The sequence below is a fragment of the Pongo abelii genome, chromosome 2, assembly GCF_028885655.2.
Source record: "Pongo abelii isolate AG06213 chromosome 2, NHGRI_mPonAbe1-v2.0_pri, whole genome shotgun sequence".
Classification (NCBI taxonomy): domain Eukaryota; kingdom Metazoa; phylum Chordata; class Mammalia; order Primates; family Hominidae; genus Pongo; species Pongo abelii.
The window spans coordinates 168,395,923-168,419,408 of record NC_085928.1 but is presented as its reverse complement, the minus strand read 5'-3'; the positions used below and the strand labels follow the sequence as shown (position 1 = coordinate 168,419,408).

General features: G+C 40.9%; 1 protein-coding gene across 2 annotated transcripts in view; it reads left to right on the top strand.

Annotated features, from left to right (window-relative positions):
- Positions 1-19,543, top strand: part of RARRES1 (retinoic acid receptor responder 1) — a 34,857-nt gene extending 15,314 nt beyond the window's left edge. The window contains exons 2-6 of one of the 2 annotated variants that reach the window (XM_002814235.6): positions 3,253-3,315; positions 6,189-6,384; positions 12,195-12,331; positions 19,111-19,173; positions 19,254-19,543. In XM_002814235.6, coding sequence (XP_002814281.3) covers positions 3,253-3,315; positions 6,189-6,384; positions 12,195-12,331; positions 19,111-19,173; positions 19,254-19,403 — 609 coding nt within the window. In that variant the 3' untranslated portion in view covers positions 19,404-19,543. The remainder of the gene's footprint in view (positions 1-3,252; positions 3,316-6,188; positions 6,385-12,194; positions 12,332-19,110; positions 19,174-19,253) is intronic. The other variant, XM_054552920.2, reaches the window with a different exon arrangement.
- The last annotated feature ends 3,943 nt before the right edge of the window (positions 19,544-23,486 follow it).

Here is a 23,486-nt window from a genome sequence, read left to right as displayed (position 1 = left end):
GGAAGGTGGCCCTGGCTCCCACCCACCCCACACACAGGCCTGTGGCTGTGCGGCTCATCTCACCAGAGCAAAACAGCACGGGGCACTTGTGACTCAGAGGAAGGCAGAAGGGAGAGGCCTTTGTGAGAGATAAAAGCACTGTGTCTTGATACATGATAAAGTACAACCAAAAATATAAACATTTTATTTTGGATGAAATGTGGACACTTTTAAGAGTGTCTTGTTAACCGGGCGCAGTGAGTCATGCCTATAATCCTAGCACTTTGGGAGGCCGAGGCAGGCGGATGATTGCCTGAGCTGAGGAGTTCGAAACCAGCCTGGGCAACACGGTGAAAACCTGTTTCTACTAAAATACAAAAAATTAGCCGGGTGTGGCAGCATGCACCTGTAGTCCCAGCTACGCAGCAGACTGAGGCAGGAGAATTGCTTGAACCCAGGAGGCAGAGGTTGCAGTGAGCCGAGATCGTGCCACTGCACTCCAGCCTGGGTGACAGAGCAAGACTCTGCCTCCAAAAAAAAAAAAAAAAAAAAAGAGTGCTTCCTTAAAACAAAATAAATCAAATCAGCAAAGAAAATAACTCTTTAAAAGGACAGACTCCACACCAGCTCAAAGCCCTTCTCACTTTGCCTCCATGTGTTTCCAGAGCACTGTTGCATCAAATCATATCTTAAGTCCTGTATTTAAAACATGCACAATTATATCAAGAATAAGGAAGACTTCAGTGAATCTTTTTGCACAGCATATAACCATGCCCCAATGTATCACTGACGTGAAGGCTGATGTTCCTCAGGATTCTTATTCTACACATCTTCCCTGGGGGATTGCATCAAATTCTATGGCTTTCACCACTACCTCTGCTGATCCTACTTCTATAACCCTCAGCATTTTCCGAGACATCTCAAATTTCCCCATGTGCCAGAGATTGAACCCTCCCAACTGGGCTTCTTCCTCATCTCATGAATGGCCTCCGCGCCCACCCCTGCCCACCTCACAGCTAGAAACCTGAGGGTGTCACTGACTCCTCTGCAGGAGGCTATACCCAGGAAGCCCCTACTCAATGGGACAGGCAGACTCCCAGGTGCTGCAGTGCACATAGCAGCAGCAGGGCTGGTGCAGCCACCCATTCAAGGCTTAGAACCCACTGGCAAGCAGAAGTGTCACCTTCTGAGTGTTAGTTGTTTGCGGGTGCCCATGTGGCTGGGAGTGTGAGAGGCAGCAAGCCACAGCCCTGTGTTCCTCCCACATTGGCAGGTACTAAGGATGCTGAACTTCAGGAATCTGAGATAGAGGTCATGGGAGCCTTGTCCAGCCACTGTCAGGCATGTGTCATTTATATCCTTTCAATACTCATTGGGTGTTTCAGGAGTAACCCTGATGGGAGACCATGTTATATAATGTCCCCTATCCTTGAACTTGGGTCAGTCTCTTGTGTTTAGCCCAGTTCTTCTGCTCTCTCATGCCTATAGATTTTAGTAATAATAAAAATAGTAAACAGACATTGAATTTTATGCTGACCCAGGCACTGTCCTAAGCCCTGTTTATGCTGTATCCTACGTTCACAATGCCCTGTGTATTGTGGATTGTTTAATGTTACTCTTCCAGACTTTGGGATCAAATTCCAAGTCATCTTCAAAAAAGTGAGGCTTTCCATGCCCTTGCACCCACCTCCCCAGACACCTTTTCTCCAGCTTCACTGTCCCCCTGGAATTCCAACCCCTACATCCCACTCCCACACCTTTGTCTAACACTGGCTCCTCAAAGAGTTAGTTTAGGCCTCACCCACTCTAGAAAGCCTCTCACAGGCTGCGCTCTGCCACACTGATCAGCTACACTACAAAACTGTTTCCAAGATAGAAGTAGGTTTCTGGAAAGGCTGGGCTGGACATCATATTTCTTTATATCTCCCCAAGGCCTGGCACAGTAGGTGATGAACAGCGAATGAGTGAATAGACAGACTTGTGTGTGTGCGTTGTGTAAACCGGAATCAGTGCTTCAGCTTACAACAGAACTCGTTTGAAGACTGACGATGAGCCCTCAGCAAACTGCTCTGTGTGCAGTGCTCTCGGGAATTCTCTCTCCTTCCCCAGCAACATCTGTACATGTACAAGCTTAAATATTCCCTACATAAATAACTGCCAAGGAATCCTTTCCTTCCCTTCTCCAGTTTCCTAGCATTTTTTAAGAATCTATAATAGGAATGGATACTATCTGGTCTATTTAAAATAAAATAACGCTGTTTTTCTATTGCATTGCTATGCTAAGATGCAAAGGAAACTGGTGTTTCCAGAGTCCAACCTTAATCAATGCTATGTGAAATAACTTCAGCTCTATACAACAGCAAGTTCCCTTTCCTCTCTAGGAAATATTTCTTTTACTGATTTATCATTTTGCTCTCTTAAAAAAAAGATGGCAAACAATAAGAACTTCTCCTAAACAGTTTAAATTGCAATGACATAGATAGGTATATTCCAAAATATGCACTGGAATCAATTCAACAGTTTTAAAAGGCTAAACATTAACATTTCCGAAGTTTAAAAGTATGCTTGCCTGTAAAAACTGCCAACAAAAGAAAGGATAGCATTGGAAGACTTCTTCAGTGTTGGTGATTCATCCTGTTGCAGACTGAAGTTCCACCTCACGCCTGTGCTTGTGGGTCCCCTCTGCCTGTACCGGGCGTCCCCCACCTAGATCTGGGATGGCTGCTTCCTTCCTGTCCTGCCGGTCTCATCTTTGAGATCGCCTCGTGCCAAGCACCTTCCTACACCACCACTGTCTTTCTTCATTCATCAGCCCCTGAAAGCATAATTATTACTTGTGCGTTTGTTGCCAGCATCCTCCATTGGGCTATGGGTGGCAGGAGGGCAAGTCCTCGTTGGTCCTGCTCGCTGATGTGGCCCCAGGACAGGGCGTGGAGCAGGCACTGAGGAGTTGGGGATGAAGGAATTCCCTCCAGCTCCCTGCACACTCCTGTTCTTTTCTCCTTTAGCTGCTCTCACAAAGTCACTCCAGTCAGAACGCAACCATTTCCCTTTCTCAGTCTCCCTCTTTGTGAGTAGGTGTCAAACTAGCAAGCAGAATGGCACAATCAGAACAAAATTTGAGATCTTTCTTCTAAGCAATCACCAATTTTATTCAGGTATAAATGCTACAGCCACCATTTGTGTGCCATGTTATCCTAAGAGTGTGATTCCTGGATATGAGGATGTTTAAGGGAGCTTCTACTATACTAAGATTCAGTTTCTGTGTTCCAGATTAATCCAAAAGAGGGATGTAAAGTTGACGTGGTCTTCAGCACAGAGCGCTACAACCCAGAGGTAAGCTGCCACAATTGGCAAAGTATCCTATTAGCAACTGCTATAAATATGGCTTTGTAAAAAAGTGAGAATCTTAATATATAGTGATCTGAAGGTTTGCTTTTGTTTTTTCCTGATTTGTTTCCTATTTGTTATCAAGAACTAAAGAACAGAACTAGGCAAGAGCTCAATATTTAACTATTTCAACCTCATGGTCTTACGCCGGGTTGCATTTAAAACAATCCATATAAGCGATCACCTCCCTCTTCCTTGGGACCCCTGGCAGAGAATTTCACAGCTCCCTCTGGTATCCCTCCTAGCTCCTCACAGTCCTCAGAATGACTCACTCTCAAATGCCAACTTATTCTCTTCCTGTCAGAGGGTGACATTTCTGGTTAGCAGGCCAGCACAGCGTGAGACCAACCCCACGAGCTAATGTACACAGAGGCACTCTGTAAAACACCAGCACGTGCTCCAGCCGTTATCAGCCTCACTACAGCTTTGACCAAGCAGACCATGTTTTGCCAAGTTTCCTTTTCCCTGTTTTCAAGAAGAGAGTAAAGAGAAAACTCGTATAGAAATTAGAGCCAGATGAACTTCCTTGTGCTAGGCCAGGCTGAAAGGCGGCAATCAGAGCATGGGCGGAGAGGAGATTGGCCCAAATGCTCTTTGTCTTGTGCTGAGAAGCAGCCTGGAGCAGGCAGCATCCAGGATTAAAGTGTTCCAGGGTGGCAGAGTTTCGGGAGTTGAAGGCATGACTCCCTCAATCCCATGCTTCTGGAAGAATGCTCACCAGTACTCAAGTTCCAACAAGTTCCAACATGACAGCAGTATGCTCTTTGTTTATTAACCTATGAATTAAAATTTCCTTAACGCATACAAAAGATGCCTTTGATTGTTAGTGTCGCAAACTGAAAGTGTTAAGCTAGAGGGAATATAATTACTAGATTATTTTCACCAACAATATGCTTCCCTGGATTTGATCCTGTAGATGCATTAAGAGCAGAGCCAGCTAATTGAAACCTTCAATTTCAGGGGGTGAAGGGCAGTTCTTTTATCCTCAGGCAATGGCTTTGATTCCATGGAGATGTTTTGAGGGGGAAATGGAAAGGAAAATGAAAGGGGGCAGTACCTGGTTCTTTTTCTCTTCTCTGGAAATGGCTTTGACAACAGAGGAGGCCATGCACTAGGTTCCTTCTGCCCTTTCATAAGCCTCTTCCTGAATGCTTCCTTTACCGTTATTCTATGTTGCACCAATAATTAACATCTTAAGGCAGTACTGAAATTCCCTCTCACTCAAAACCAGCACTCACAGGAGGAAAAGTTGCCTACTGGAAAGTGTTTCTCAGTTGTTTGAGATAGTTTTAGAAATAGGCTTATTAAGAAGATCCAATTTTTTATTTTTAATTTTTATGTATTTATTCTTTTTGAGACAGGGTCTTGCTCTCCTGGCTGGAGGGAAGTGGGGCGATCATGGCTCACTGCAACCTTGACTTCCTGGGCTCAAGCGCAGAGAGAATTTTGATTACAATTTGTTTCTTCATGGGCTTTTTTCTTTTTCTTTTTGGTAGTTGTTTTCACTGGGACTTCACCCAGTTTAAACAACCACAAAAGTAAAAAGAAGATTATCACCTCAACTATGCAACCAGCCAACAAGAGTTGGATTTGGGTAGGGCCAAGACTAGTGGCCCATGAACTTCCTCAAATTCTAGGCCCAGTGCTGATATGTGCATTTTTCAGGGAATAGGTTCCGTGGCTTTTCTTATCTGGTTAAGGAATCTGGGGAATTCCTTTAAAGGGGGAAGAACCACTATGCTAGAAATGAGTCATACATCTGATGTCTAGTTGAAGCTCCAGATGTTTCTGTTATAAAATAAGTGAGGGAGATCCCAGAATATCCAAAACATCTACATTTAAACATGAATGCTGGGGGTGGTGGCTCATGCCTGTAATCCCAGCACTTTGGGAAGCCAAGGCAGGCAGATCACGAGGTCAGGAGGTTGAGACCAGTCTGGCCAACATAGTGAAACCCCATCTCTACTAAAAATACACACAATTAGCCAGGCATGGTGGTGGGTGCCTGTAATCCCAGCTACTCAGAGACTGAGGCAGGAGAATCGCGTGAACCCAGGAGGCAGAGGTTGCAGTAAGCCGAGATTGTGCCATTGCACTCCCACCCAGGCAGGACTCCATCTCAAAAAAAAAACAAAAACAAAAACAAAAAAGATGAATGCAAATAAACATCACTCAGGTAGTTGAATGAATCCCATGTGGATGATCAGTGTCCCCATTTCCTCTGGATTCGATCTTTGCATAGAGAGATGAAGTTAGTACAGAGAGCCTAGGCTTCGGTGTTAGACAGAAGTGAGGTCAAGCCCTGGCTTATTAGCTGTGAGACATGGAGTAGGTTCCTCCTTAAACTTCAGTATCTTAATCTCTCAAACTGGAATCAGAGGACCTAATTCATAAGGCAGCATGAAGATGTTGTTGTTATTTTTGTAAATAGGAGCCAGCTTCATCTTTTAGTTCAAGTTAGTAACTTTGAGGTCCACCTAAGCATTATGTTGGTCCACATTAGAGAGTAAAGTGGCCACTACTCTAGAGGTTTGAGCCAAGCAATGCTCAATGGATGTCGATATTTCTTTGGAAATATGCCCAATGTCATTTTATAAAGTCACAATCAGAAGACAAGAGTTTAAATGATAGCAAAGAGAGAAGAACTGTTGTATTCAGCTGTGAGCACAAAAACCACTTTCTATAAAGCAAAACCCACTACATCTATTGATGCCAGAGCCTGCCTGCCTTGTACAATGAACTCTTCTCAATCTTGTGTGTGCTTGTGTGCACTGGGGTGAGTGGGAGGTGATAAGAAAGTATCCTGTTTAACTCCACAGTCTTTACTTCAGGAAGGTGAGGGACGTCTGGGGAAATGTTCTGCTCGGGTGTTTTTCAAGAATCAGAAACCCAGACCAGCCATCAATGTAACTTGTACACGGCTCATCGAGAAAAAGAAAAGACAACAAGAGGATTACCTGCTCTACAAGCAAATGAAGCAACTGAAAAACCCCTTGGAGACAGTCAGCATACCTGGTATGAATCAGCATTTGGAATTTCTATATTCAGGAATGTATGTAATAACTAAATCCTTAAAAGAAAGATCATTTAAGTTTTTATCCCTAAAGTGGCACTTTCATTCAACTAAAGATTGTGGTATCCCTCATAATTTAAACAAAACTCACAGGTATCATCTTTCTGTTCTTCATCTCTAATCCAACACAGTAACTCCACCAACAGTATGTATCCCTTTCATCTCCTCATTTTCCAGCTGGGCACGGTGGCTCACGCCTGTAATCCCAGCACTTTGGGAGGCCGAGGCGGGCGGATCACGAGGTCAGGAGATTAAGACCATCCTGGCTAACATGGTGAAACCCCATCTCTACTAAAAAATAGAAAAAATTAGCCAGGCGTGGTGGCGGGCGCCTGTAGTCCCAGCTACTCAGGAGGCTGGGGCAGGAGAATGGCGTGAACCTGGGAGGCAGAGGTTGCAGTGAGCTGAGACTGTGCCACTGCACTCCAGCCTGGACAACAAGAATGAAACTCCATCTCCAAAAACAAAACAAAACAACAACAACAAAAAAAACTCTTCATTTTCCATCCCAGAATGAGAGGCACAGTAAGAACTGAACCCCCAGGTAAGAGGTACAGGATTTTGAAATAGGATATGCATATAGGGGTGCTGCTTTCAGGGTTGAGTCCAGGAGCTGAGGTGACATCTCTATTTTTGGCAGTGGCTCTGGAAACTTTAGACGACAGCCTCCAGAGCCACTACTCTGCTCATCACAGCCTCACACTCCAAGGCCAGATGAGCCCTCTCTGGGATGCTGCAGGGGAGTCATGTTTATCTCATTTCAGGTCAGTGGTTAATGGGCAGTGGTGCTGTCTCCAACAAAGGAGCCCTGCCCTCTAAAGTGACTCAGCTGAAGGGAAGCAGAGCTCATTTGTTCCTGCACTCACCAGAACGTGTGGGCAGCAGTTGAGACTCAGCATATTTACTGGCAAATCCAATTTTCAAAACCACGAAAGTCATCTCTTGGGTATTAAGCTTGATGTCTGACCACTACAGCACTCATCGTCCCACCTTCTCCCACAGTTCACTCATTTGCCCAGATTCTGTGGCAAACCCATGTCAACACTGGAGGCTCTGTAGTCTCCATTCCTGAATGTCTCTGCTCCCCATCGATTTACTGAGACTAAATGTCCTTAAAAACCTCGAAGTGGAATACTGCTTCTTCCATTTCTAAAATTCTGAACCCTGAATGATTCTCACATGATAGTTCTCTGACAACTCAGATCAAATCCTGTGCCAAGGAATCAAGGGGAGCAATTAAAATCTCATGTTGTAGCAGAATTTGTTTCTATTGAGTATTGCTTGAAATAAATGAGCTGATGACTGATACTTACAAATCTATACTTATTTAGGAATTGTTTTCCTTTAGTTGGGAAAATAGGGCTTATCTATACTCCTTAAAACACAAATTTTAGAAATTGTATTGGATCTTTTCTTTGAATATTTGCCACAGGATCACAAGATTTTAGACACTCTTTAATAGTGCAGGCTAACTGTATGTTTAGTTAATAAGTCCTGTATATCCATAGGGGCGATTCTAAAATAATCTAACAATGTAGCTACTGTGAAACTCCAAAAAACTTCTTTAATAGAGGGCAACTTTTCATCAAAAAACTTATAAGTTTTGCTGTCATAGTAAATTCAGCAGAGACATTTAATGGTGCTATCTATAGCTTGTCTGTGTATGTAAAATTATCTACTTAAAACCAAAAAGGTTTGGTTTTAGATAAGGTAAATTTTACCCAGTTCAAATCTCAGGGGGGCCAGGCACGGTGGCTCATGCCTGCAATCCCAGCACTTTGGGAGGCCGAGGCGGGCAGATCACGAGGTCAGGAGATCGAGACCATCCTGGCTAACACGGTGAAATCCCGTCTCCACTAAAAATAGCCAGGCATGGTGGCATGCACCTGTAGTCCCAGCTACTTGGGAGGCTGAGGCAGAAGAGTCGCTTGAACCAGGGAGGCAGAGGTTGCAGTGAGCCAGATTGCGCCACTGCACTCCAGCCTGGGCAACAGAGCGAAACTCCGTCTCAAAAAAAAAAAAAAAAAAAAATCTCAGCAGATTCTTATTCAGTATTTAATGGATCCAAGGCACTGGACTGTTGTAGTACAATGGATAAGTGAGAAGATGTAATCCATTGTGGAATATCCTTGCTCCACATTGTTTTTTCCCCTTGTCTGTTTTTTATGAGTGAAAGTTTCACTTCTAATGAATTTGCAAACTTCCTAGTGATGAATCCAAGTACACTACATACAGAGGGAAAGACTAAAGACCTGGGAATAACCAGCTAAAGTTGTGTCTGCCCAAGTGGTTCTATAGCAGTGTTGCCAGCACTTACCCTTTCAAATGTTCTCACTATTCATTTAGTATAACTGGTTTATCTTCTAGGGTGATGGGTTTTGATCTCACAAATCTGAACTCACAGAAGCACCATAAGATAGAACATGTGATGATGAGCTGCATCAAGGAAGTTTTCAGTCAATGAAGACAGGAATGATGGGAAACCTCTTAAAAGCAAAATAAGCAAAAAAGTTTATATCGAAGACATTGAATTCAGAGTCTTGTATTACATAATGTTCTGAAGTTCTTATGGTTCAGCTGCTCATAGCAATGAGGAAAAACAAATTCATTCGTGAAATGCTGATATTCTTGTCAGGAAGTAGAAGTCCGAAACATACTTTCTACAATAACATCTGTAAAAATAGTCACAGCTCCCTATTGATTACTTATCACATGATGACAGGAAAAAATGACATTACCAGGTTAAAGAAATTACACAGAAAAGCCAGTGAAGAGTACTGGAAGTCCTCAGTTCCAAGTATGAAGGCACTTCGATATTAACGGGAAAGCATTATGGAACCCTTACATATGTCACATAAGGGTGATATGATGACAATGAAGGGCAACAAATACCTTTTGCTTTATTCTCAACAGGTATTTTCTTCTAAAAGATTTCTCCAAGTGCTGAGCCCTCAATGCTGCTATTTATTTCTAACATCTTACTGCACTCGACAGCTGTGTTGAAGCTTTTCCGTTTTTTCAAGGCCCACACCCCGGCCTCATGCACTTTCAGGAGACAGTCTTGCCTCCTGCTTTACTGAGACTGAGACATTTGATTCTGTCATTTCTTCCCACATCACAAAGTCGCTACGTCTTCCCCAACCCTCTCTTTAATTCTAAGACTCCTTTTATACCCTTGGTTCTAGTTTATCTGGTTCTTTCATAATTTTGCCCCATCAGTATCCTTCCCACCTTGAGAATCTCCGTCAACCAGTTCCTTCTCTTGTCCTATAAAGATCGTCAAGATCAGAGTTCTGTTGACCAGTTTCTTCATAGGCCCATCACCCCCTCTTTTTCCTTATTCTGTCTACTTTTCAAAAGTAGATTCTATACACATTGCCTCAACCTCAAACTCTTCCTATTTGGCTTCTACTCTATGTACATAAAGGGACCACCCAGATCACCAAAAACCCTAACCAGATCTTGATTCTTATCCTTCTTGATTTATCTGTAGCAGGTTTTTTTTTTTTTTTTTTTTTTTTGAGACAGAGTCTCCCTCTGTCCAGTGTGTGGTGGTGCAATCTTGGTTCACTGCAACATCTGTCTCCTGGGTTCAAGCGATTCTCCTGCTTCAGCCTCCCGAGTATCTGAGATTACAGGCATGTGCCACCATACCCAGCTAATTTTTATATTTTTAATAGAGATGGGGTTTCACCATGTTGTCCAGGCTGGTCTTCAACTCCTGACCTCCGGTGATCCACCCCCCTCGGCCTCCCAAAGTGCTGGGATTACAGGCGTGAGCCACCATGCCCGGCCTATCTGTAGCACTTTACATCATCCACCTTCATGACTTTCTTGACACTGTATTTAATACACCTAATAACAAACTCAACTTGTTTTCACCCAAAACGTTCCCACTTTCTGTCCTACATTTAATGGTATTACTATTCTCCTAGAGTTGGCTAGAAACTTTGGTCATTATCAACTAATCTCCTAACATTTAATAACTTGCCATTTCCTATCAAGCCTGCGTTCACAAAGTATTTTGGACTAATCTTTTCATCTCCAAATCCACTGTCACCATCCTTCATGCCTGGGCTTCTTCTCCCTGAGACCACTGCACCCAGCAGTCAAAGTCATCTTCCACACTTACTACTCAATTGCAGTTCATACCCACTCTGGCAGCGATGCAAACAAGGCCTTTCAAAATCTGCTGCCAGTATACTGTATACTCTATCAAGACCAGTCACTGAGGCTGCCCCTGCCTGGTGCCTTCCTATCTTCACGTGCTCGCTTTCTCACTCAGACCCCCACACACATGACAGCAATTCAAGGCCCAGCCAAAATCTCATCTCTGTGAAGTTTCCCCTAACCCTCTCTAGCCCAAAGCCCAAAGAAACCTGTCCCTTCCCTGCTATCCCTCAGCTTTCTGATCCTCCCTCTCTTAAGGAATGTATCAACTATAACCCCACCATGTCAACATGTGGAGGGTGGGGACCCATCTTGGTATCCTTCACAGATCCCAAGAAATCAATGAATGCGGTTTGAATTACCTCTGAGTATAAACTAGCCAAGTTCTACCAATACAGAATAGAATTTATGCTAAGGATTACTTCACCCAGAAGGATTAGTTTCCTAATAAATTTGTTAGTATTCCTCATGTGTTGTGCTATTATTAGGCCTTAATATAGTATCCCTACAAAACTGCATAAAATGATGGTTCATGAACAGTCACCTCACAAAATTTGAGCTCCTAAAAGTCACAAACAATAATTTTATTAGTCATTGTATCCCTAACCTCTCACAGTGTCTAATATTGTGTAAGTTTTAAGAAAGATGTTTGCCAAATTTAAAAGATTTTAGGTCCGAAAACAATGCCACAGAAAAAAATCTACCTGATTTCTTCACGTGTTAAACAAGAGTGACAGAGATGCTGCCAACACATTGATTAGCTTTAAAGCCAATGATTAGAGAAGCACAAAGATATTCTGGCAGACTGGGAAGCAAAGACCACCATCACATTGACTGTAGACCTAAACCAGAAGGTAAGGTGGAGAATATCAGTGATAGACTTTTCAACCTAATTAAAAATGCTTCTTGGCCAGCACAGTGGCCTTCACCTGTAATCTCAGCACTTTGGGAGGCCACGGCAGGAGGATCGCTTGAGCCCAGGAATTCAAGGCTACTGTGAAGCATAATTGTGGCACTGCATTCTAGCCTGGGCAACAAAGCAAGACCCTGTCTCTTAAAAAAAAAAAAGCTTCTTAACTAACAAGACAGTTAAATTGAATGTCATCTTTGAGTATTCAGTAATGAGTATGGAAAAGTCACTTTAGCTGCTAGGTGTGAGACAGCTGGAAGGAGAAGACTGAAATCTGAGAGATTTGGTAGCAGACTGTGGCTGTGGTCTCAGGGAGAAGCAACTCAAGCCTGAAGGGTGGTGGCAGCGGGTTCGGAGAAGACAAGATGGGTCCAAGATACTTTGTGGACATAGGCTTGATACAACGTAGGCTTCATAGCTCTTACTTTGCATGTATACAGTACAGCAAATGGCCACTGATTTATAATAGATTTACTCAGTTTGGCAAGTTGAAGAATATAAATCTACATACTAACATAGAAACAGATACAAACAAATCACATATCTGGCTCAAGGTCTTGCTGTGAGAGAGATGACTGGTATGACTAAGTTTAAACCCTATTTCATTTCTGCAACTTCTGAGATTGTCTCAAAAATGCATGAATACAAATGTGCTTTTTTTGTCTCTCTCAGATAATCATGGACATATTGATCCCTCTCTGAGACCCATCTGGGATTTGGCTTTCCTTGGAAGCTCTTATGTGATGTGGGAAATAACAACACAGGTGTCACACTACTACTTGGCACAGCTCACTAGTGTGAGGCAGTGGGTAAGAAAAACCTGAAAATTAACTTGTGCCACAAGAGTTACAATCAATATGGTCTCCTTAGACTGAATTCATGTGAACTTCTAATTTCATATCAAGAGTTTTAATCACATTTATTTCAATAAATATGTGAGTTCCTGCAATGGGCCAAGTATTGTTTCAGGGGCTGGGGATACAGTCGTGAACAAAGATACAATGTTGCTGCCCTCATTGAGATTAATTCTAGTGAGAGAAGACAAAAAGAGACAGTGAGCTAATAAATAAATATGTATCATATGATGGTAAATGCTATGAAAAAAATTAAGTAGCCAAGGTGGAAGGATCATTTGAGGTCAGGAGTTTGAGACCAGCCTGGGTAGAATAGCAAGGCCCTATCTCTACAAAAAAAATTAAAAATTAGCCAGATGTAGTGGCACATGCCTATAGTCCCAGCTACTCGGGACGCAGAGTTGGGAGGACTGCTTGATCCAGGAGTTGGAGGTTGTAATAAGCTATGATTGAGCTACTGTACTCCATCCCGGGCAACAGAGTAAGATGCCATCTCTGTCTCCAAAAAAAAAAAAAAAAAAAGTATTGCAATATTCTAGGCAAGGCCTGGTGGTGGCTTGGACCAGGGTGGTGGCAATGGGGCTGGAGAGATGTTCGGATTCTGGCAGATTGACAGTATTTGCTCATGGGTTGGATATGGATATCAGAGATGAGAGGAGTTAAGGATGATTTTTAGGATTTTGGCATGATTAACTAGAAGTACACAGTTTTCATTTACCGATTGGGGAAGCTTATAGGAGGAACAGAACTGAGGGAGAATTATCTTGATTTGGGGCATTCTAAATTCTAGAACCAAACAGAGAATTTGTATAATCTTCTGGACAGAAGAGTCTGAAGTTCAGGGGAGAGGTCTCGGCTGTAGTTGTCACCATCTAGTATTTAAAGCCACAAGACTGGATGAGATCACAGATAATGAATGTAGACAAAGAAGGTAAGTTATGTAAGGATTGGATCATGGAACTCTTCTGACTTAAGCAGTTACAGATATGGGAAAAGAAAGTATTTCAAGGATGAGGACTGGCTGGTAGTACTAAATGCTGCTGGAAAGTCAAGTAAGATGAGGACTGAGAACTGCCCATTTCATTGAGCAACTGGAAGTCAATGAATGGAGAGCTTATCAAGAGCCCTCTCACTGGCACAGTGGGGACAAAAGCCTGATTGGGGTAGGTTCAGGAAAGGACGGGAGGAGAGGAAGTGGACATTCCATCCTTTCAAGAAATTTAGCTATAAAAAAGGAGAGTAAAAGGAAGGAATAGGACTACAGCTGGATGATGGGTGAGCATAGGGCTGAAAGGGTTTTTGCATTTTTTTGGTTGGGAGACACAACAGCATGTTTATATGTTGATGAGGAAAAGTCCGGCAGAGAGAGGCAAAGTAGGAATTGCATGAAAGAGAGGGAAAAGTTGTTAGAGTTACTATCTTTGAGTAGGCAAGAGAGGATGTGATTAATCCAGATGATATTAGAAACACGGAGAGTTTACCTAGAGGGAAAGCAGGAAACAGTGGCCCAGTGCTAGGAGGGCAGATATCAAAGTAGGAGCTTGTGGAAGCTCTATTCTAACTGCTTCTGTCTTCTCAGTGAAAAAGGAGGCAAAGTAATCAGCTGAGAGCAGGATGAGAGCAAAGGTGTTGGGAGTATTAGAGAGGCAAGCTGAACTAATCATAAGCACCAATTTTAAAAATTCGTTTTGTTCATAGGTTCACCCATGGATGTATCATCAGTGAGTATCTTCTGAGTACAGGATTTACCCAGCATTAAGTCATCATTTTTAATGTCAATAATACATAGTTTGGTTTGCTTTCCAAAGACTGCATATACAACACACATCAACTAGAAACCTAGATTTTGTCTTTACTTATCAAAATGAACATGTCTTTCCCCATATAGAATGCTTTTTAAATAGAAATTACCATCTAATTGATTGTTGCCATATAACAAGTCAAGATACAGTACTAGTTCTTTTGCTAGGTAAGTTTCTATCTGTTTCTGACACACTCTCATCTACCAAGATAACCACATCCTCAACAAGAGGCTTTTACTGTACCTGATTTTAAAGTTAGGGGGAAGAGGTTGTTCAAGATAATATAGAACTAATTGTAGTAAATGTGAGAGGAAAACTTAATAGGAATAGAGCAACACTTTGAGATAACAGAAAAAACTAGGACATTTAACATGTTCCCCTTTCTTTTGCAGTTGCATATGACACATTTTTACCACTAGGACATACTAGGCTACAAAAAATAGCAGGTGTATTTCTCTCCCATTCTAACCAGTCTTTCATGTCCATCATCTGTCCACTAACATCCCTCAACCAAACTGCATGTAGGAAAGCGAGGACATACAAGTAACTAGACAGTTAAAAAGCAGAAATGCAGGCTGGGTGCAGTGGCTCATGCCTGTAATCCCAGCACTTTGGGAGGCTGAGGCAGGCGGATCATGAGGTCAGGAGATGGAGACCATCCTGGCTAACACAGTGAAACCCTGTCTCTACTAAAAATACAAAAAAATTAGCCAGGCATGGTGGCACGCGCCTGTAGTCCCAGCTACTCAGGAGGATGAGGTAGGAGAATCGCTTGAACCCGGGAGGCGGAGGTTGCAGCGAGCTGAGATCGTGCCAGTGCACTCCAGCCTGTGCAACAGAGCAAGACTCTGTCTCAAAAAAACAAAACAAAACAAAACAAACAAAAACAAATGCGGAAGGAGAATGGTCATTGACTAAGAGTTTTAGATTTTTTTTCCCCCCTGTGATGTCTGGGTGTTAGATAAATAATAGTTGAATACGCAGCTGAGTCATCCAAGGCAAATCATTTCATCTCTTAGGGCCTATTAAATGAGGACTCACAAACGGATTGAAGTTAAACTAACACAAATTTAAATCCCTGGAGCAATTAGGATATTTGGTTTCAAGGCTGATACACATTTCAGCTTAGAGTTCTCTTAAAGAAAAGTATGCACATATCCACAAAGATTTTCAAATTCTGCTATTCAGTGGCCACTAAGGTCTCCTGTGACCCTTCATCAAAAGAAGCAACAAGCAATGATTTTTAAAAAGACACTATGAGCAGAAGGTCTAAATACTGTTCTGAGAGACTAGCAACAGGACACTAGGGCTGAGAAAGCCAGTACGGCACAGAGGCAGGAAGTGACTGGAGGTGCTCTTGGCCCAAGGTAGCTCAAAAAAAGTATGAAGATTATAATTTTTCCAAAAACTTTCCGGGAATTACTATCTTGATACTCAGGGCTAATTTCACCTTTTAATGCAATTGTGTAAAGAAGTACAAGCTTATAAACTCACAGCCCCAAATGAACAAGGCCTGAGGGAAGAGTGTGCAAAAAAAAAAAAAGACTGAAATGCAAATATAAAGTAAGACCCATCTTACTGGCACAGCTCTTTCCTTAGAACTGAAGAATAGATGTCATTCCCAATACTATGAGGACAGTGCCAAGAACACAGGATATATGCTGGCTAGGGAAAAAAATGGATAAGCCCCTACCTTTAGCCTTCAATATGAATTAAGAAAAGTCAAGCTGAGTATTGTTGTAACTCTTATCAATCAGTACCAGATTTGTAAGCACCCCAAACTATCTAACCTGCAGCACATCACTATCAGTCAGCTCATCTTCACATTAAGTAGAAGTCTCCATTAGCCAAAGCTACATATAGAAACCATCCTATCTACCTTATCTATTATGCTGAAATCTACTTTTGATAACTTCTATTACTAACTTAAGCCTAATTCTTCTCTACTAAAACCACCCTGGTTCTGTTAGAGATCCTTTGCTCCCTTTTAGGGGAAGCAGGGTGGAGGGGCATGGGGTGGGCTGGGTTATGACCAAGTAAAAGGGAACAAACAAAACACTTCCAGTCTGTCTGCAACAAGATTAAGTGCTGAGTTACCAGGAAATGTAACAACAAATCATCATCCATTTGGGCTACAAGATTTGGCACTTGTGATGATCTGAATTGAAGCCAAAAAGATAATTTCTGAATAATATTAAAAATAACGACTTCTTGGCATAGCTTAACATGGGGAGGGCAGTCCGATCTTGGCATCCTTTGCCAGGCTGGGATGTGCAATGTCCTCTTCTGCAGTTTTTTTAATAAGCTGTAATTTTTGGTTTGGTTTAAAGGTGGTTCCTCCTAAAGGAGGAGGAATCTATAAAAACAAAAATGTAAGGGGATGTTTCGATAACTTTATTGAGGAAGTTCTCAATCAAATGATAGAGGGTTTTACCAGCATTATCACGACTCACATTTTTGTATTTAAAAATGGGTAACACTCTTTGTGCTTTTACCAAAATAGTCTGTCAAATGGGGCTGGAATCCTAACATTTGTTTTAAGCTCTGCCTCTTTTTTGCCTCAATGGAGACTGCCATGATTTCCTTCAGAAATGCCATTTTCAAAAGCAGAATAAGGCATTGTTCTCAAAAAAACATTTTAAGTGTATAAGTAAAACCAATTTTTTTTATATATATATATACTTATTTATTATTATTATTTTTTAATAAAGACGAGGTGGTCTCTATTAAAAAATAATAATATTGCCCATGCTGGTCTCGAACTCCTGGGCTCCAGTGATCCTCCCACTTTGGCCTCCCAAAATGCTGGGATTACAGGTGTGAGCCACCATGTCCAGCCTAAAACCAATTTTTAAATTATAAAAATACATGGTAAACAGTCAAGACTTGAAAAATAGTGCAGACAGCACAAAAGTCTGAGACAAATATCCAGCTGGTGTGGGACAACTTGGGATAGATAATCATGTCCTTCCAAGGTCAAGACAGCCACCAAATGAAGGTCTAACAAGGCTAAACACACCCTCAAAGCAACAATGCCAAACTGATCACTGGAACCACCAGTAACTGTTCCCTTAAGAAAGAGACACTGAATTTTCTCTCATGAATTCTCTGACTTTCCAGCTTGTGCCTCAGATGTTTGCTTTGAACATTCGTGGGTACACTGTGAGAGAGGAGGGAAACCTACCTACTATTGCCAAGAAGAATCATAGAAAATGCAGTTGATTTCTGATTTATCCCGGCCCTCTGGGGAAGGAAATGCCTCCTTTCCTTCAGGCATTTCTGAAGGAAATCATGGCAGTCTCCAGCGAGGCAAAGAAGAGGCAGAGCTTAAAACAAGTGTTAGGATTCCAGCCTGTATCTTCCCTCCAGACTTCCTCACCTACTGGCCATTTCACGGCTTGTAAAAATCTCCATCAATGTAGGCAAAGGGGAGTCTAAACTTTTTTGGTGGGGGGGAGGGGGTTGCTTTTTTGTATTCTTTAGTATTCTTAATAGAAACCTGGTAATGTAACCAAAACGCAAGTTTAGTCACTTGCCGCTTGCAGAATCCAATTCACAAGAGTGAGGTCTGGTATGAAGAAAGTGACTTTATTCCAAAGCTAGCTTAGGGGAAGAAGTATAGGCTCCTGCCTTTAAGGTACTCTTTCCCTTGTGGGACAAAAAACAAGGGCTTTTACAGGGGGACTTGGCATAAATGGCATGCAGAAGAGGGAGCAAGCAGGTGCAGGGTCTATGTGACTTCTTGGGTGCCTTATCTACCAGGTGGTCAAGCTGGCACCATTGTGGGCAGAGCTAGATTGTAAAATGGCCATTGTTTCAAGACACTTGGACAGAGTTCCCTCATAGGCCTAAATGAGGTTGTAAATTGACTGTTGTCTCTTAAGGCCTTCTCCTGGTGGGAGAGAGTTCTAGCTCTCGAGCACTGAAGTGAGCACATACATAAGCTTGCCATGCAGGGAGTGTCTGGTAAAAGGGAAGGTAAAGGTTATGACTCCATTTCTAAAGAGCTAAGCAGGAAGTAGAGAACAGGGAAAATGGCGGAAAGAGAAAAAAAAAATTGTTTTTTAAGTAACTCATTCTCTTTCTCTTAGAAAAATGGAGTACTCAGTTATAGTAGGAAAAGACTCAAATTATAATCCAAATTAAGGTATTTTTAAAAAATGTTCTTTCTTCCATTTTTACTAGCGAACAGATAAGCACTCTTGCAAAAAAAAAAAAAAAAAAAGGAAATGTCAGAAAGAAAATACGGAGTTGGTTTAGTCACTAGTAAAATGTACAGAAACGATGTGAATAAAAGAGATGAAGACAACTGCCTGCCTACTGAAAAATATCCAATGCGCTGGTTTTAGAAACAGCGTGTATAGCTTCATGTGGTATATATGAAGAATGTGGGTGTTAGAATCAGTAGATCTGGGTTGGAATTCCCATTTGTCACTTCCTAGCTGTAATCTCAAATTACCTCTCCTGTAAAACCAGGCTCATAATACATAGATTGTAAAGGAGAATTAGACGAGAACATGTAGAAGGTGCCTAGCACAGAACCCGGCCCATGGTAGGCCTTCTAGAATTACTGGTTGCCCCTCCCCTTGTCTTATTGCCTGTCATATCAGGGCTAATATATCAGCTTGAGGTATATATACAGTATCTAGATCCTTAAGGTTGTTAAAAGAATCTCCCTATTCCCACAGACATCAGTCTCCATCAGAAAAAGTGACAGACATTCAACCAGACTTTCATATAACTCAGTGACAAGACAAAAATGAGGATCCATGACTTCCATATCTTGAAGCAAAATACCACCAAAAACCGTGAGGCTGAAATCGAAAAGGCAGTAGGAGACACAAGACACCCATTCAAAACAAGAATGTATTGTATAGTTACTACACTAAATACCACCATATTTATTACACTAACTCTTTTTTCTCCCTCTAGAAAACTAATGATGATACAATTGATTTTGATTATACTGTTCTACTTCATGAATTATCAACACAGGTAAAACATAACATTGTATGTAGAATTGTTTTTACCGTAAGTTTTTGCAGATTATAATATTTTATAACTCTATTTCCTAGGAAATAATTCCCTGTCGCATTCACGTGGTCTGGTACCCTGGCAAACCACTTAAAGTGAAGTACCACTGTCAAGAGCTACAGACACCAGAAGAAGCCTCCAGAACTGAAGAAGGATCAGCTGTAGTACCAACAGAGCTTAGTAATTTCTAAAAAGAAAAAATGATCTTTTTCCGACTTCTAAACAAGTGACTATACTAGCATAAATCATTTTTCTAGTAAAATAGCTAAGGTATAGACATTCTAATAATTTGGGAACACCTATGATTACAAGTAAAACTCAGAAATGCAAAGATGTTGGTTTTTTGTTTCTCAGTCTGCTTTAGCTTTTTAACTCTGGAAGCGCATGCACACTGAACTCTGCTCAGTACTAAACAGTCACCAGCAGGTTCCTCAGGGTTTCAGCCCTAAAATATAAAACCTGGATAATCAGTGTATGTTGCACTGGAATCAGCATTTTTTTTTAAACTGCAAAAAATGATGGTCTCATCTCTGAATTTACATTTCTCATTCTTTTGAACATACTATACCTAATATATTTTATGTTGCTAAATTGCTTCTATCTAGCATGTTAAAGATAATATACTTTCGATGAAAGTAAATTATGGGAAAAAAATTAACTGTTTTAAAAAGAACTTGATTATGTTTTATGATTTCAGGCAAGTATTCCTTTTTAACTTGCTACCGACTTTTAAATAAATGTTTACATTTCTAAACAATGAAATGTGTTGAATGTTCTCGTGAAGATTTGTATACAAAGGAAAAATTTGTGCTAAACTGGAATTAAATGAAACAGTAATATTGCTTAACTTAAATTTTACAAATAATAGAACATCTGTCTCATCAGATAAAGCTGTCTGCAAACATGCATCAAAAGAAACACTGATGTAACTGAAAGTATATTAAATATTTACAATTTTCATTTACAAGGAAAACTTGGACCGAGTGTTGGCCTAAGTAATTTATAAAAGCAAACACAGTATGTACCATAATCAAATTCAGTGGAGTATCTCCTTAAGGCAGGAGGCATTGATCTAGGAAATGTTGTCATCATTTGCCTCTCAAAATTAGTATCACTTAATGGAATGTTTATGTCGGTGTGTAAAAACCTTGAGCCAGGTTCTGTAGCCAGTAACTGATTAGGAAATATCAGCCTTAAAATATACCAAAACATTACTTCTAAGTGTGCACTGTTAGACAATCAGAAAAGTTTACACTAAAGAAGGCATGAACTCATACAAAATAAAATAGGCTGATCTAGTATATTTTTCTACTTAAAACCCTATGCTTTGCATTTATCTTCCCAAAATCCAGTTGATTTAGAATTTAAAAAAATTTTTTTTAATTAAAAAAAAAAAACGGCTGGGCGTGATGGCTCACGCCTGTAATCTCAGCACTTTGGGAGGCTGAGGTAGGAGAATCACTTGAGCCCAGGAGTTCATGACTAGCCTGGACAACATAGTGAGACTCCATCTCTTTAAAAAAGTTTAATGATTTAAAGATTTGTGGCTGGGTGTGGTGGCTCATTCCTGCATTTTGGGAGGCCAAAGGCAGGAGGATCACGTAAACCCAGGAGTTCAAGATCAGCCTGGGCAGCATAGTGAAATCCAGTCTTAATTTAAAAAAATACATATATATATATAAAATAAAGAGTTGTAAGTATTTGGAAGCATTGCAAACAATCATTTAAAAGACACATCAGCTCTCTCACCTATGTGATAATGAAGAGATACTTCTTCTAAATTATCAGAAATAATCCACAATGATTAAATTATGCCAAAATCAAGTGATACATTTCCTTAACTGAAGTTCCCCATATGATCTTCAAAAAAAGTCCTAAGAGCATTACAACAGTATATTCAATGTCCTATGATATTTAATCAATCTTTTAGTGTCACATTAAGGACTAGAAAAGGGCATTTACTTGGTGTTTCAGCTTTCTAGAGTCGGAGCTTTCTCAAAGTCCTCATCCCCATAAATGCATTTTTCTTTTTTCCTTTTTTTTTGTTTGTTTGATCTTCATTGGGTAGCTATCTTGACTTTGGAAGGAAATGGTTATCTATCCCAGGATGTCCCACACCAGCTGGTTATGTTGCCCAGGCTGGTCTCAAACTCCTAGGCTCAAGGGATCCTCCCACCTCGGCCTCCCAAAGTGTTGGAATTACAGGCATGAGCCACTAAAGGCATTTTTCATTACTGAGATTAGGCTCACAAACGCATCCATAATCCAACCAGGTAATGATTCTAAGGTAACCCTTTAGCAGATTTATTACAGTACAATAGATTATGAAGGGGAATTCTATACATACAAATAATATACAAACACAATTACCTAATTTATTAATTTACAAAACCCAAAAAGTTAAACCAACTAAAAATTTATCAGTATTACCATCAGAACATCTTTTCTTTTCTTTTTTTTTTTTTTTTTTTTTGAGACAGAGTCTCACTCTGTTGCCTAGGCTGGAGGGCTGGAGTGCTGGAGTGCAGTGGTGCCATCTCAGCTCACTACAGCCTCCGCCTTCCAGGTTCAAGTGACCCTCCTGCCTCAGCCTCCTGAGCAGCTGGGGCTACAGGCGTGAGCCACCCCGCCTGGACAATTTTTGTATTTATAGTAGAGACAGGGTTTCACCGTGTTGGCCAGGGTGGTCTCGAACTCCTGACCTCAGGCGATCCACCCACCTCGGCCTCCCAAAGTGCTGGAATTACAGGAGTGAGCCACCACGCCCAGCCTCAGAACATCTTTTCTAGCACAAACTCTAAAATTGTTAACTTAATTTTACCAACATTGGTTTCACTAGCTAATAAACAACAGAAAAATCACTTGGCATAAAATAAAAAACTATTCCCTATGTCCTCTTTTCATTAAGCGTCTAAATTATTCTGAATCACTCTTAGCTAATTACAATTACATATAGCATGACATTCATTTTCCTAATCCCTTTAGAACTTTCTCAAGACATATAAAATAATACCAGGGATTTTGTCTACATTCCATTTTATTTTATTCATACTTTCATTTTCTTCCTACCTGAATTACGAATTTTTAGAAGTTAAACAAGTTCTTTTGAAAGTCAGTTGGAAGCTTATATATTTGCACTTGAATGTTAGTCATTCATGACATCTTAGTTTATTACATCAATTTCTCTCAAATTAGAAAATTCTGACCTGTTCTGTGATCTTTCTTAGTTTTCAAAGTACTATAGTCACCTAACATGCTGCCTAAGACTTACTGGAATGGATAAATGAATGAATGCTCACAATAAATTTTCCTTGAATACAATTAACTTATTTCAATGATGCACTACAATGTTACTTGAAGACACTTTCAGTGGCAGTTAGAGCTTCAGTTCAACAATTTACAGTTTTAGCAATGCAAATAGCTATCACGTGCAAAAGGATACATTCCAACATGTCACGATTTACTCCTGCTGGGTTGGCTATCAATTTTGAGACTCACCCAGATTTCAAAAACATTAAAATATGAAAAATCCTAAACTTTGGAGTTGATTAAATTTTAGTGATTTTACAACTACACAATCTAAGAGTGAGCAGAGGAAAGAAATAACAAAAAACAAGAACACTTTTTTTTTTAAGGTAAAGTTATCAAGCCAGGCATGGTAGTGTGTGCCTCTTGTCCCAGCTACTCCAGAGGCTGAGGCCAGAGATTGCTTGAGCTCATGAATTTGTGAGCAGCCTGGGCAACATAGCAAGACCCCATCTCTTTAAGTTCAGGGGTTGATGTGCAAGCTTGTTACATAGCTAAACTTGTGTTGTGGGGGTTTGTTGTACAGATTATTTCATCATCGAGGTATTAAGCCTAGTACCCATTAGTTATTTTTCCTGATCCTCTCCCTCCACCCACCCTCCACCCTCCAATAGGCCCCAGTGTGTGTTGTTCCCCTCTGTGTGTACATGTGTTCTCATTATTTAGCTCCCACTTATAAGTGAGAACATGCAGTATTTGGTTTTCTTTTCCTATGTTAGTTTGATGAGGATAATGGCTTCCAGCTCCATCTATGTCCCTGCAAAGAGGACTTGATCTCATTCTTTTTTATGGCTGCATAGTATTCCACAATGTGTATGTACCACATTTTCTTTATCCAGTCTATCAGTGATAGGCATTTAGGTTGATTCCATATCTTTGCCATTATGAACAGTTCTGCAATGAATGTGTGCATGCATGGTGTCTTTATAATAGAATGATTTACGTTCCTTTGGGTATATAGTAATGGT